The sequence below is a fragment of the Dioscorea cayenensis genome, chromosome 11 (assembly GCF_009730915.1).
Source record: "Dioscorea cayenensis subsp. rotundata cultivar TDr96_F1 chromosome 11, TDr96_F1_v2_PseudoChromosome.rev07_lg8_w22 25.fasta, whole genome shotgun sequence".
In the NCBI taxonomy this organism is placed as follows: domain Eukaryota; kingdom Viridiplantae; phylum Streptophyta; class Magnoliopsida; order Dioscoreales; family Dioscoreaceae; genus Dioscorea; species Dioscorea cayenensis.
Genome location: NC_052481.1, coordinates 2,398,788 through 2,411,700, shown reverse-complemented (window position 1 = coordinate 2,411,700; position 12,913 = coordinate 2,398,788). Strand labels below are relative to the sequence as shown.

The 12,913-nt window shown below is 35.5% G+C and overlaps 2 protein-coding genes across 5 annotated transcripts; both read right to left on the bottom strand.

The window, feature by feature from the left end:
* Nucleotides 1–3,023: 3,023 nt before the first annotated feature.
* On the bottom strand, nucleotides 3,024–8,206 carry LOC120272054 (CDPK-related kinase 3-like). 4 transcript variants are annotated; one of them, XM_039278788.1, is made up of 11 exons: nucleotides 7,177–8,206; nucleotides 6,056–6,186; nucleotides 5,500–5,541; nucleotides 5,292–5,400; nucleotides 5,043–5,121; nucleotides 4,551–4,847; nucleotides 4,257–4,366; nucleotides 4,007–4,114; nucleotides 3,520–3,918; nucleotides 3,243–3,425; nucleotides 3,024–3,158 (listed from the first exon to the last, which is right to left on the bottom strand). In XM_039278788.1, exons 1-10 carry the CDS (start codon nucleotides 7,684–7,686, stop codon nucleotides 3,288–3,290), a joined length of 1,923 nt encoding a protein of 640 aa, XP_039134722.1. In that variant the 5' UTR covers nucleotides 7,687–8,206; the 3' UTR covers nucleotides 3,024–3,158; nucleotides 3,243–3,287. The 4 variants fall into 4 exon arrangements, with proteins under 4 accessions (XP_039134722.1, XP_039134721.1, XP_039134724.1 ...); XM_039278789.1 differs by having other exon boundaries at nucleotides 3,054–3,425; nucleotides 3,520–3,687; nucleotides 3,856–3,918; nucleotides 7,177–8,194; XM_039278787.1 differs by having other exon boundaries at nucleotides 3,046–3,425; nucleotides 7,177–8,205.
* Nucleotides 8,207–10,896: 2,690 nt separating this feature from the next.
* On the bottom strand, nucleotides 10,897–11,482 carry LOC120272055 (30S ribosomal protein S31, mitochondrial). Its single transcript, XM_039278791.1, has one exon. It carries the CDS (start codon nucleotides 11,424–11,426, stop codon nucleotides 11,157–11,159), a length of 270 nt encoding a protein of 89 aa, XP_039134725.1. The 5' UTR covers nucleotides 11,427–11,482; the 3' UTR covers nucleotides 10,897–11,156.
* Between the last annotated feature and the right edge of the window lie 1,431 nt (nucleotides 11,483–12,913).

Genomic DNA, 12,913 nt, shown 5'->3' with positions numbered 1-12,913 from the left:
TGTATGTGTTTTTATCTAACCAAATTTTCACGAGCAAAATTATCAAGTTAAATGAATCGGCACACTAACCTATTATAAAAATAATTATTCTCCAAGCCAAATACCTACAAAATAAGTAGAAAAGAAAAGGCAAGAGAACCCATAAAAAAAAAAGTTAGTAGTACAACTTACCTATTATTATCATCGTTTAGTACAATGATTAGCCCCATGGGCAATGCATGGGCAAGTGCAAGGTCAAATCCCGTATCATAATATTATAGTAGTACTATATCAATACTATTTATCCATTGTTATCAGGAATAAATATTGTTTAAGTGATCCAACAAATCTCCTATTATCCTATGGAAGGAGTTGTATCTTTTTTTTTTCATATTTGGACGACAAAAATGAACTTATTTGCTAAATATGGTTCGTACAAATCTTATAGGCATGCACTTGATGAATTTTTATTATTCCATGTAGCGTTTGGCCAAGTTAATAAGTCCAAATAAAAAAAAAACAACTTTTAAAGGAATATTCTTCAATAATTTCCGCTCAATGAAAACATTAAAAAATATATAGATATATATATATATATATATGATAATATAAATATTCCTGTTCTCATTGTGAACACAACACGCGCTATTCCAACCTTCCAAGGTCTTCTTGCTTCAATCCAAAGCCTCCAAAATTCCATTCAAACCCTTCCCATCTGCCTTCATCAACATAACCACAAACACCTTCCTTCTCTTTTCAACCCTATAATTAATTCTCATCAAGACCCCACTAGCTATGACCTATATATCTAACAAAACACATTCACACAAATAACACAAGCACTCTCCTTCCTATATATATATATACATATAAGCATCTTCAAAGGCTCCAAGAAACAAAACTCTATGCAAAGTTAGTGAAAAGCCATGTCCAACATCCCAACCTCTCTTTGTGACTCTTCTCTTACCCTCTTCCATCTTGCCATCTCTAGCTCTGATCCTTGGCCTTTCTCTCTTTAGCTATATATCTATATATATATATATATAAATATATATAGCAAATATATATATATATATATATGGGTCACCATAACCTATTAAAGTTTCACCACCTTCACTTGGGACAGCTTGGAGGGTTATTAGGGAAGAGAAGCACAGAAGAAGAAGAAGAAGGAGAAGGAGGAGGAGGGGTACCACCAAAAGGGTGGATGGGAATAAGGGTAGGAGGAGAAGGAGAAGAGCAAAAGCGTTTCATTGTGCCAGTGGAGTACTTGAACCATCCTTTGTTTTTAGGGTTGTTAAAGGTGGCAGAAGAGGAGTATGGATTTAAACATGAAGGAGCCATTACTATTCCTTGCCATGTTGAGGACTTCACTAGAGTTAAAGGCCTTATAGATCATGATCATCATGATCATCACCATCATCATCATCATCATCATGTTCATCTTCATCTTGTTGGATGTTTTAGAGCTTGATGATGATGAAATGGAGTTTGCATGCACAGCTGGTGTTTGTTTGTGAAGCTTGCTTCTTCTTCTTTCTTAATTTTTATTTTTATTGGTTGTGATGATGAAGAACAATTGTTGTTATATAACTAAACGGATTGAGTTCTCTTTTTTTGGTCATTTGTTTATTTTTATTTTTACTAGTGGGTGTCTTGTTATTGGTTTTGTTATGCTTTCATTTTTTTGCTTTGCGTGAGAGATCATACCAAGTATTTATTTATTTATTATAGACTTTCCATATTTTTTTTAATTTTATATATATAATGGATTGAATAATAGGTAATAAGAAGAAGAAGCTCAAAGAAGAATTCCTCCTTTTTCTGGCTTGTGGTCCACCACAAACTGTTTTCATGGTGAGCATGCATTGAAGGAAAAAATAAAATAAAAAATAAAAAGAAATAAAAACACAAGTCAGAGGAAAGGAAAATTAAATGAAAAATAAGGATTCAATTATTCAGTATGTTATACTTTTCTTATTTTCCCTTGTAATTTCCATGGCTTGTAATCATAATATCAAACATAATTCTAAATGTTTTGAATATATAATAAAATAATTCATTAAATGAATAATTACAACAAAAATAAAAAGAAATAATGAAATAAATATGAAGATGAAGATTCTATCACAAGCTCAACATGAGGAACATGTTAGTAATTAATTAGGCACACATGCATATCTAGAAATTGGCAGCAACTAAAGAGGAACAGTAAGTTGATGACAACTTGACATACATGGATAAGAATGTCCGTTGCCACCAAATCCCAATCTCTCTGTTTTCTTTTTTATTTAAAAAAAAAGTTCCATTCATGAAAAAAATGGCTCCCAGTCTGCAATTTATTTTTATTTTTATTTTTTCATATGTAACAACCGCTGTATAGTTAGGGGGCATACATATGAACTAAACTGAAATTTATTTTTATTTCTTACTACAAACTTATATATAACTAAAAACTCGGTATCACCAACGTGTTCAGCGAAATGTGATTTAGATAACGATTAAATCTCCATATCAACATCTTTTGTAATAGAATAAATACTGCTCGACTATAGACTTTTTTTTGACAAGCTTTGCAATTTTACTTTTTTGGATTTTAACTTTCGGTTTTTATTTTATTTTTGTAATTGTTTTTGGTTGATGAGTTAATATGGATTATGGTAAAATAAAGTTAATATTTTGGATTTTTTTTTTCAAGTACATATATAATTTACAATTCATACATTATTCCCAAAATACCACTTACTCACAACTTAAAGAAATCCTCTTCTTTTTGCTCTGTCAAATATCAACAACAACATACAAGTAAAAGAATTTTCAAGGGTATACACATGTAAAAACTATAATTTTTTTTATATAAATTTTGAGGTCTTCAAACATAAAATTATTATTTCATATCATTTGCCAACTAAATTATACAAGAATAAACCCCCAATTTTTATAGCCAAACCACAAAAATCCTTTCATTAAATAACAACCAAAAAAATATACAATCTTTCAGGGGTACAAATGGAAAAAAAAAACTTTTTCAGTTTTAAAAGAACTAATATATAATGCTTATAAAAACTTTCTTTTGTTAATGTGTGTGTGTGTGTGTACCAACTCAAATATATTGCTGAACAATTAACATTTGCTTGAAAAGCTTGCATTTTGCTGAATTTTGGTAATACATGCATTCTCTGAAAAGAGAGTAAAAATGAAGATAAACATGAAAATTTAAAGAAAAAACAAAAGAAAAAAAGAAAGAGATCAACAGAGCTTACAGTGAATGCAATTGGAGACAATTACATGAGTTGTGAAAAATGCAACTAGTGATGTCTTGTGTTCGAACTCCGAATCGTCACACCGTGCAAGAATTTCATGTAACCAAGATAGCTGAGTTTACCGTCTGATTGTCGAATCCAATCGTGCATGATCGAATGAGCTGTTGCAGGAAGATTCATTTCCTGCAGAATTTATTTCGGCAGAATTTAGATGAATGTAGAGAAATGAGATGTATGTAAATAATGCAATGGTTGACAAAACGAATGATCTCAACACCTGCGCAAGTTCGGCGATGGAGATGACGCGGTTCCCGTCCCGCTCAAAGTGTTCAAAAGCTATGCTTGCAATGTGTTCCCATCCTTCCAAGGCCTCAAGCTGATAAGGGCTGATCGCGGCAGCACAGAATTCCTCAAAGTCGAGCTTTCGATAGTGAAGTGGCTCCAACTGATATGGACATAACAAGAGAATTTTTATTGAAGTGAAAAAATTTAGGTTGGGGATGATAAACACGGAAAAGTGGAAAAAACATAACAGATTAGGACAAATAATATGCATGATTGAAGAGCTTGAAGGCAAGGTTGGAAAGATTGATTGAATGATTAGATTGTTTACCAAATTCAAAATGTCAGGGACCCTAGATTCTTTCATTGCATCAGTTGCATTTTGCATGAGTGCCTGCACAAGATTGTTAATTAAGAATCCCATTCTTCTTTGAACTGTATTCAATTCAGAAATAAAGAGAAGCATAAAGCAGTAAACTAACCATTCGAAAGTTTTCAAGGGAAACACGCCCGTCTCTGTTGGGTTCCAACAGCTTAAACTGGCATCTAAGATAAAAAAGTTCATCCTCTGTGAGAGATTTGGAAAGGGCCTGTGATGAAGTGATAGGAAAAGAAATTCAGAACCTGAACAACCTGAAAACATATTGTATAGAGCAAAAGGCATAGTATTTCTAAGAAACAAGGTATATGAAATTTCAAACCTATGGCCAATCCTTCCTGTATGATAAGTACCTTTAATGCTGCACGTTTAAATGGGGAGGAGCGAATGTATGATTTGATTAACTTGTAAATCAAAATATCTAAAGGAATGTGTCTTTGTTCATCTCGCAACCAAGGGTGAGCTGCCATCATGGAAGCATTGATTAGATTCTAACAATTAATTTTTGCAAGTCACACAAGAAGGAATCTGAGTATGTAGTCTACCTCTAAAGCTTTGTACTCATAAGGAAAAATAAAATAAAATGGATGGCAAAACCTCCATCCAAGCAAAGAATAAAAAATCAACACAATGAACTTTCAACTTACTCAAAGCCTGCACGGCAGTCATTCTTTTCCTGTAGTCCTTATTCAAAAGCCTTCTAACAAAATCCTTAGCTTCTGAAGTTACAGAAGGCCAAGGTGAGTCATCAAAGTTAGGATCCGCTCTCAGTACAGACCGAAAAATTCCTGATTCTGTTCGTGCCCAAAAAGGTCTGCTACCACATAATAATATATATGTTATAACACCAATACTCCACATGTCTGCCTCCATACTGTATGCTCTATGTAGAACCTCAGGGGCAACATAGTATGCACTACCAACTATGTCATTAAGTCTTTCGTCTGCAATGAAGCTCCCAAAGTAAAACTTCAGATTGAATATTACTTTTCAGCATTATATCACCAAGAACTAAACAAAGCAGCATTGTGAGAATAAGTAATCCATAATAATAATTTAAAAAAAAAAAACCGCTTGGTGACACTAGAGGTAAGCATAGAGCATGGAAATGAAATTTCAATCCTTAGTATATCCAGTACCTGGTCTTACAAAGTCAGAAAGACCAAAATCAATAATCTTCATGGAAGAGTTCTCATCTTTAGTACTGAACAAAAAATTCTGTCACACAGTGAAAAGAAAAAACAGAAAAGACAAAGTCAGAATAACGCGTAAGCAAGAAAAATAAAAGTCACATGGACATAGAGGAACATTAAGTAAATAGAAAGAAAATGGATTCTTTAAAGGAACAAATTAAACAAGCATCAAGAAAACTTTCGCCTGATACTAACCTCTGGTTTTAAATCACGATGAACAACACCCTGAAGATGGCAAAAGGCAACTATACTCAATATTTGCACAACAATCGTTTTTGCATCTTCCTCCATGTACCTTCCACCTCTGCAAAGAAGTTGCAACACTACCATACTAAATCAAAAAGCTTGAACAAAGAGATGACAAATCCATCACATACGTCTTGGGAAAGAATGCTTGATTTACCTGGATAATATTCGATCTAATAATTCCCCACCCTCGCATAATCTAATCATAAGAAAAATTCAAGAAATTAAGACAAATTAAGAATACAATAAAAAAAACTTAAACAAGATTATCCAATAACACATACTCTCAGTCATCATTATATGCAAATCAAAATCATAGTGTAGGTTCTCAATTTGAATGGATCTTACAGCATCCTGAACCATTGATTTTATGCTAATTTTTCAATAGGTAAAACTCCCTTCAAATTTCAGGGGTTTAAATAGTGTAGATCAACTTGAATAGTCTAAATTTTTTATTTGAAGCCATCATAAAAACAGAGCTAACCAACTATGCATGACTAATCCTGCTGGCAGCAGATTAATCCCTTCCTTCCAAATAATATGCCGATGGCAAATCTTCATGATGCTGATGACCCAACAAACTCATTAACATATCATATAATGTCATATGATGCCATATGCAGCATGTACATAGAGGTACGACAATATTCTTATAGCATAATGATGAATGGTAAACAAATATCAAACTAAAAAAAAGAATAAGATCAACATACTCCATAATTACGTAGACATTAAGAGCGTCCTCACATGCATCATGAAATTTGACCAGATTATTATGCCCCGACAAAGCTTTGAGGATCTTGACCTCCCTACGGACATCTTCAATCGATATAGCTGTTGTCATCTGCCAAAAAAATCCACTTCATTAGCCATGTTGCTATGTAAATGATCTAAGTAAACCAGTTATCATATCTAACATGAATTCTAAAAAATAGACAAGCCCAACTAGTAAAGAGGTATTTTAGCATAATAGAAGAGATAAATAGATGAACATAGCTGAATAATAAGTATCAAAAACAAAATAAAACATTAGATGCTCAGGCATCCTGATCAGGAAACACCTTAAAATGCATACACAGCATCTATTCATGGTTTGTTATAAAAGTCATACATATAAAATGCCACTATCTCACAATTTCATTTGGCATTTTCAAGATGTTAGCACCTGTACATTTTTATCAAAATCTAAAAGAACAAAGGGAAACTGATATCATTCAACAATAAGAAAACACATGAAGGTCCAGCACAGGGCATCCAATTGTTTAATGGAAAATCCCATAATACTGTTGCATCCATCCAATCAAAGCCTTTATCAATACACCAAAAAAGAAAAAAAAAATTGAAGACAAAAATTCTACTAACAAATCAATAAAAACATCAGCGCATTGTAATCATAATCTAAAATCTCAATTAGAGACTATATCATTCAATAACAATAAAACAGATGCAGCTGCAATAGAGTATATCCAATCATTTTAATAAATCAATCCCATAACAAAATTATTAATAATAAAAATCACATCAAAACACCCAAAAAAAAAGACAAGAAATTTACTATCAAATCAATAATAAGAAAATACAAACAAATGCAACACAAAGAGAGAGAGAGAGAGAGAGAGAAAGAGAAAGAGAGCATCATCAGATTGTTCAGTAAATCAGACTCAAAAAACCATTGCATGTAGGTAATCAAGCATCTAAGAACATAAAAAACAAAAGAAAAAAGACAAGAAGTCAAATCAACAAGAACAACAGAACAAAATAGAAACAATGATAAACAGAATTTAGCAAAGCATCAAGATCAAAACATTCCCATTTTTCGAACATACCACCGCACCTTAGCTTTAGGAATAATCTTGACAGCAACGAGCTGACCCTTCAGCTCTCCTTTCCTAACCCTCGCCGAACAAGTATGCCCGAAATGGCCTCTCCCAACCTCCCTCACAAGCTCATACTTAGCCCCAAAGTTCCTCCCATACCCAAAGCTCTTATCCAAGGTCGCTTCTCCCTCTCCTCCACCTCCACCCCCACCTCCATCCTCCGGTATCGGCACCTCAGCCGGCTTCCCTTGCCGCTTCGCAAGAGAGGCTTTGATGTGCTTCGCCGGGGACGGCGGTGGTAAAGGCCAGCGGAAGAAGCGGCGCGGGGTTGACCTAGCAGGGGAGGGGGAGACGCCGGTGGGGAGAGGAGAAGAGGTTCCCTGAGGGAAAGGGAAAGGGCTCGGCCAAGCACTCGGATGGGCGGGAGTGGCGCGGCTAGAGGGCGGTGGCTGGGGGGTCCGGCGGGGGTCGCCGGCCGGCGAGCCGTCCTCGGCGACGGCGATGTTCTTGCCGTGGCACTGGCCCATGGGATCGGGATCGAAGAGGGTCAAAGAGATGCGTTTTTTAGAGAGAGAAACAAGAGGTTTAGAGAGAGAAAGAGAGATTTATAGAGATCGAAGAGATTTAGTCAGAGTGTAACAAGGCTGGGTTTACGTTTTTGTTTTTATTTTACAAGGTTTTGACTTGGTGATCCTTTGGTGTGGAGGACTAAACAGCAAACGGGGTTTTTTTATAGTTTGAGGGACACGCGGCTGGTGGTTATTGGTTGGGATTGGTGTTTGGTGATTAGGACTGAGAGGGGATGGGTGATTCTGTCCGGGAACACGGGGTGTCGCCGAGTGGGGGCTGATTTTAGGGTGCTTTTTTTATTGAGTGTCGACATGGCGTTGTTTTATTGGTGATGTGTTGCCAGATTGCGTTCGGTGATGAACAAGGAACGGACACGTGGATTGGTGCGGGGGTTGGTCCTTTTCTTGGGTGCGAAATGGTGTGCATAAAAAACAGTGAAAAAAAGAAGATTAGAAAACTATTCAGCATTTAGTGTTTTAAAAAGAAAATTCAACCATGACTGAGAAGAAGATATAAATTTCTAATTGATTTTAAAATTATAAAAATATTGTTTTTAGATTAATGTGCAAAATTAGGAAAGTTTTCAAAGAGGATGAGGTTGAGCTTTAGATTCAATGGATGTTTGTTTGATGGCAAGCAAGTTTCATACTTGGAGAATTTTCTAATAAGAGAACACTAGTTTTTTTTTAATAATAATAATTAATTTTAAATAGTGATGGCATGACATGGTAATATAAAAAGAAAGAACAACCAATCAATTAGTTGAACTAGACTACTTAGACTTGTTCAATCTTTAGATTGATTTGATGGTCAATGGGTTTGGGAACAAATAAAGTTGACTTTCGATTAGATTTGGAGTGCAAGGAGGGTTTTAGACCATGTCCATCAAAAGAACTTGAATACATTTATTAAAATTTGGAGATTTATTTTTAGGTATAATACCCGAATTTGTCTCTCTACTTTTCTCTCTTTTTTTTGATCCCTCTACTCAGAAATGCTCCCAAATAGTCCCTCTATTTTTGAAAATAGTTCTACTTAGTCCCTTCTACTTTAAAATAAACCAATTATTGGCTGTATTTTTCAAGAGTAGAAAGACTAAATGAAAAAAGATTAAGAGTAGAGGACCTAAATTGGGTCATTTTCAAGAGTAGATGAATTAGTGGGCCCATTTCTGAGTAAAAAGATAAAAAGAGAAGAGAGAGAAAAGTAGAGGGATTAATTCGGGTATTATACCTTTATTTTATGCAAACAATTGATAGATTTTTGTTGATATAGATCAGTCATAGCATTAAATGTCATATCAAAACCATGTGTAAAAATAAATGTCTATCTTCAAGATGAAAATTAAAACTACACCCACATATTCTTTAATATATCACATAGCAGCAAGGAAAAAGAATATCAGAGTTAGTGTTGAAAACAATTGAGCAGAAATTAGTTTCTGATTCTAGCATTCACATGATGGTTTGATCAGAAATAAACTTCTGAACTAACAAGTTTATACACTAGGGTTTTCAGATAGTTGATGAAGCATGAAGAGAATTATGCTAAACAAATATAAAAAGTTCAAGAGCCGTATGAACTAATTCGTATTTCTCGGACAAGAAAACAGCATTGTGTGAAAGAGTTTAGAGTTAGGCATATGTAAGAAACTTTGACATGTAAAGATGCATTCCACCTAAAACATATCTAACCCTCACCAATTTACCTAACTCATTCTTAATTCATACTTAAGAATACTTGAATAAACAAAGAAGGCTTATGTATGTTCTTCTCCTATCTAGAGCAGAACGGGAATTCAATTTTAGTGGTGATAGCCTAACCCCCTTTCCCTCACTTGCAAGAATATGCATACATGGTGAAAATTTGTAGCTTATGATGCATTAAAGTATATTTGTGATATAAGAATATGTTGCAAATAACCTACACAGACTCTCAGTGGAACCCAATTTCATGAATCATAGCAGAAAAATGGGGGGAAAAAAGCAAAGGAGTTTGTTCTTTATCTGTTCAATGGCAGCCATATCCACATAAGATTGTTAAGGTTGCTGCATTCCATGCTTCAAGACAGCATCAAAATCCTAACTATTGAGTTAACAAACTTCAAGCGCTAGTCCAACTTGCATTCGAAGTGAAAAACAATACACATCAACAGGAAATCCACAGGAACATGTAAAATTATCACCCGCACCAAGAAAGGAGATCATTTTAAGACAAATCATAAGAAAATTGGAAGGAATGGGAGAATAATAAGAGATGTGAGCATTACGTATTATAAGACATGAGAGTCCACATGCGCCAAGAGAGGATTCAAGGATTTTCCTCAGACAAAGTTGACAAGGAAAGAGTGCAAATGACAAATTCTTACACACTAAAACGGTAATTGCGAAGCAGACAGTTTATTTATCCATCATCCCCATTCCCTGATCATTGAGAATCAGAATCTGGGATTTATCTTGCTTAAGACAACTTGCCTAATGCTCTTTTCTCTTGAAAATAGAAAATGATTCCAACCCAAATAGAATACCTTCAAAGTTGCAACTTAGAATTTTCCCATAGATTTTTTTATGTTTGACCAAGATCATGACAACTAGATGAAGGGATATCAATGAAAGACATAAAAAAACAAAAGACAATGGAAGTCATTGAAGAAAGACCAATTACAATGAAATGAATGAATAGCAAAGTAGAGTTGCAAAGAGAAAGTTCATGTAGTGAAGTAGAACACAATGAAGGTATACAACCAAACAAAATAGATTTTCAAGTGAAATCATGCGAACATTGTGAAGGAGTATCAATCAAAGAGAACAAAGCTAGACAATGAAAAACACAAAAGCAAAACCATTCGCAAAGAATGGCAAAGAATCACACAAAACAAAGTTCATGCAAAGTAGAACAAAATGATGGTATAAAGCATATACACCAAAAGCAAATGCCAAAGACTACCAGACTTTTCAAAGTTGCATCTTTACCTTTTCCTTAGATTTTCAGCGTCTAAGTGAAATCATAAAAACTATGTGATAGGAATTCAATCAAGAAACAAAGTAATACAATAAAAATCACAGAAGTAAAACCATTTCTATTAAATACAAATGAATTCACACAAAAGGGAGTTCATGCAAAACTAGAACAATGTGAAGGTATACACACCAAAGACGCCAATGGCATAGATAAAGTGATAAACTATAAATCACTTAGTCACTCATACAGTGAGGTTAACCCTAAGATGAACACACTAATGAGTAATGATGTTGAGATAAAAGTGACAACTTTGACATCAAAAACTTGCTGATTATACCAATATTCACTCACAGGAAATACACAAGCATTTCTAATTGAGATCAAAATCATCAGCTAAACAAACAGAAATGCAACACTGAAAAGTAGAGATTGAGAATTATATTGAATCTAAAACCCTAGAATACGATTAGATGAGCTTGAAGGGGAGAGGCCAAGGGGTGGACCTGGGAACCTCGACGCGATCCTTGATCCGCTCGATCTTCTTCTCCCGCTTAGGCCTTGCGTTCCCGTAAGAGCCCTTGAATCGCTTCCCCCGCTTCGTCTTCTTGTCCCCGCGCCCGCACAGCTCCGGCTCAATCGGGGCGGACGTCGACGACGACGATGCGACACTGAAGAAGGTTGCTCGTTGCTCCACCAAGCCCATCATCCTCCTCGCCAGCAACCGCGGTGCCGCCATTAGCGTTCCTCGAAGCACCCTCGTTTTGGGATTCCTTCGCGAAAACCCTACATTTTGCTGACAAAGCTAAAAATTATAACATTTTATCAATAAATAATAAAAAAAATTAAAAAACTGATTTTCTTCATATTTTTAATTATTATTTTATGAATTTTTTTTAATATGCTTTATTGATTAATTCAGCCAATAAAATGCTCATAGTTTTGTTATTTTCATATGAATTGTTATTTTAAAAATAAAATAAAGTTTATATACCTACCTATATGTTTTAAGATAAGGTATAATAAATAGATTTATTCATTATCAGTTCATATGTTGAATTATAATGTTATTATATATATTATTGTTGTTAGGTGGGTCTAAGTACTATGTTCGAAGACAACTAACGTGAAATCCAAACAAAAAATTATACTCTTATTAAATAATATTTTTAAAATTTTAAAATTTTAAAATTAATAATATATATAAAGAGTCTACAAACATTGTATCAACAGTGATTCACAATATTTATAAAGAAAAATGCTATTCTGGACGAATGAATGGGCCAAACTAGCAAGCCGAATGACGTGGATACCTACGTGTAATCCACTTCATTCGGTTTCGCTCTCCTACTCATATTAAAAAAAAAAAAAAGCCCTTTTTCTTTCGTCTCACCCTTTGCCTCCTCTTCACTTCTTCAACAAGACTTACTCACTGGCCAGCCCATCCAACGTTGAGCGTGTGGCTCCCACTCCACTGTCATTCGATAGCCATGATGCCCGTCAAGATCTTTCGTCATTACTACTCCACTCGAGCTCGAGCGCAGTGGGCTATTGCCACGGCCACCACGTCTAAGGAAAGCAGGGGATTTCTCCGGCAGTGGTGATGGAGGGACAACGACGGTGGCCAGAAGGGTGCTGAGATATATTAGAATTTTTTATGACATTTAAAGATACAGCCTGGTTGATCTTTTGAAAGTTAGAGGCAACCGACTTGATCTTTGTCAGAGTCATACAGTCAAGACTTCTGCTGGATTGCTACCTTGATGCAGCTTCGCTGGAGATAGGGTGGTGAATTAAGGAAAGGAAGGGAGGATAAGAATAGGGGAAGAAGGAGAAGAAGAGCAAGAAAGATAAAATTTTCAGAAGATGAGGAAAAAGTGAATGGCTTGCTTCAAGCATTGCGCCACCAAGCTGGAGAAGAGGAAGGAGGAGAAGGCGTACATGTGGAATGAGACAAGACCCTCCTCCACACGGCTTCCGGTGATGCACTTCGGCGTGGCGAGGGTGGCGCTGGCGTCGGTTGGGTTCCACGCTAACCCTAGGAAAACGGCGAAGGTGAATAGCGAGTTAATGTTTACGATGCCGTCTAAGGTTGTGATGTGAATGCTCGTCCCTCTTCTGCCGTCGGATCTGGTCGCCATTTAGCCTGTCCGACGATCTAAGCCGTCCATTTCAGCATCGGTCGTGTCGGTGATTCCAAAAGAAGAACAAAAGGTGAAGTGAGAG

Bases quoted from the DNA above. Each gene is read 5' to 3' on its own strand.
- LOC120272054 (XM_039278788.1), bottom strand. From the start codon at position 7,686: ATGGGCCAGTGCCACGGCAAGAACATCGCCGTCGCCGAGGACGGCTCG. The intron at 5,401-5,499 runs GTAAATCAAGCA...ACTTCTTTGCAG, and splicing joins TTAGATCGAATATTATCCAG to AGGTGGAAGGTACATGGAGG. The intron at 4,848-5,042 runs GTACTGGATATA...GCTTCATTGCAG, and splicing joins TTCTGACTTTGTAAGACCAG to ACGAAAGACTTAATGACATA.
- LOC120272055 (XM_039278791.1), bottom strand. From the start codon at position 11,426: ATGGCGGCACCGCGGTTGCTGGCGAGGAGGATGATGGGCTTGGTGGAG.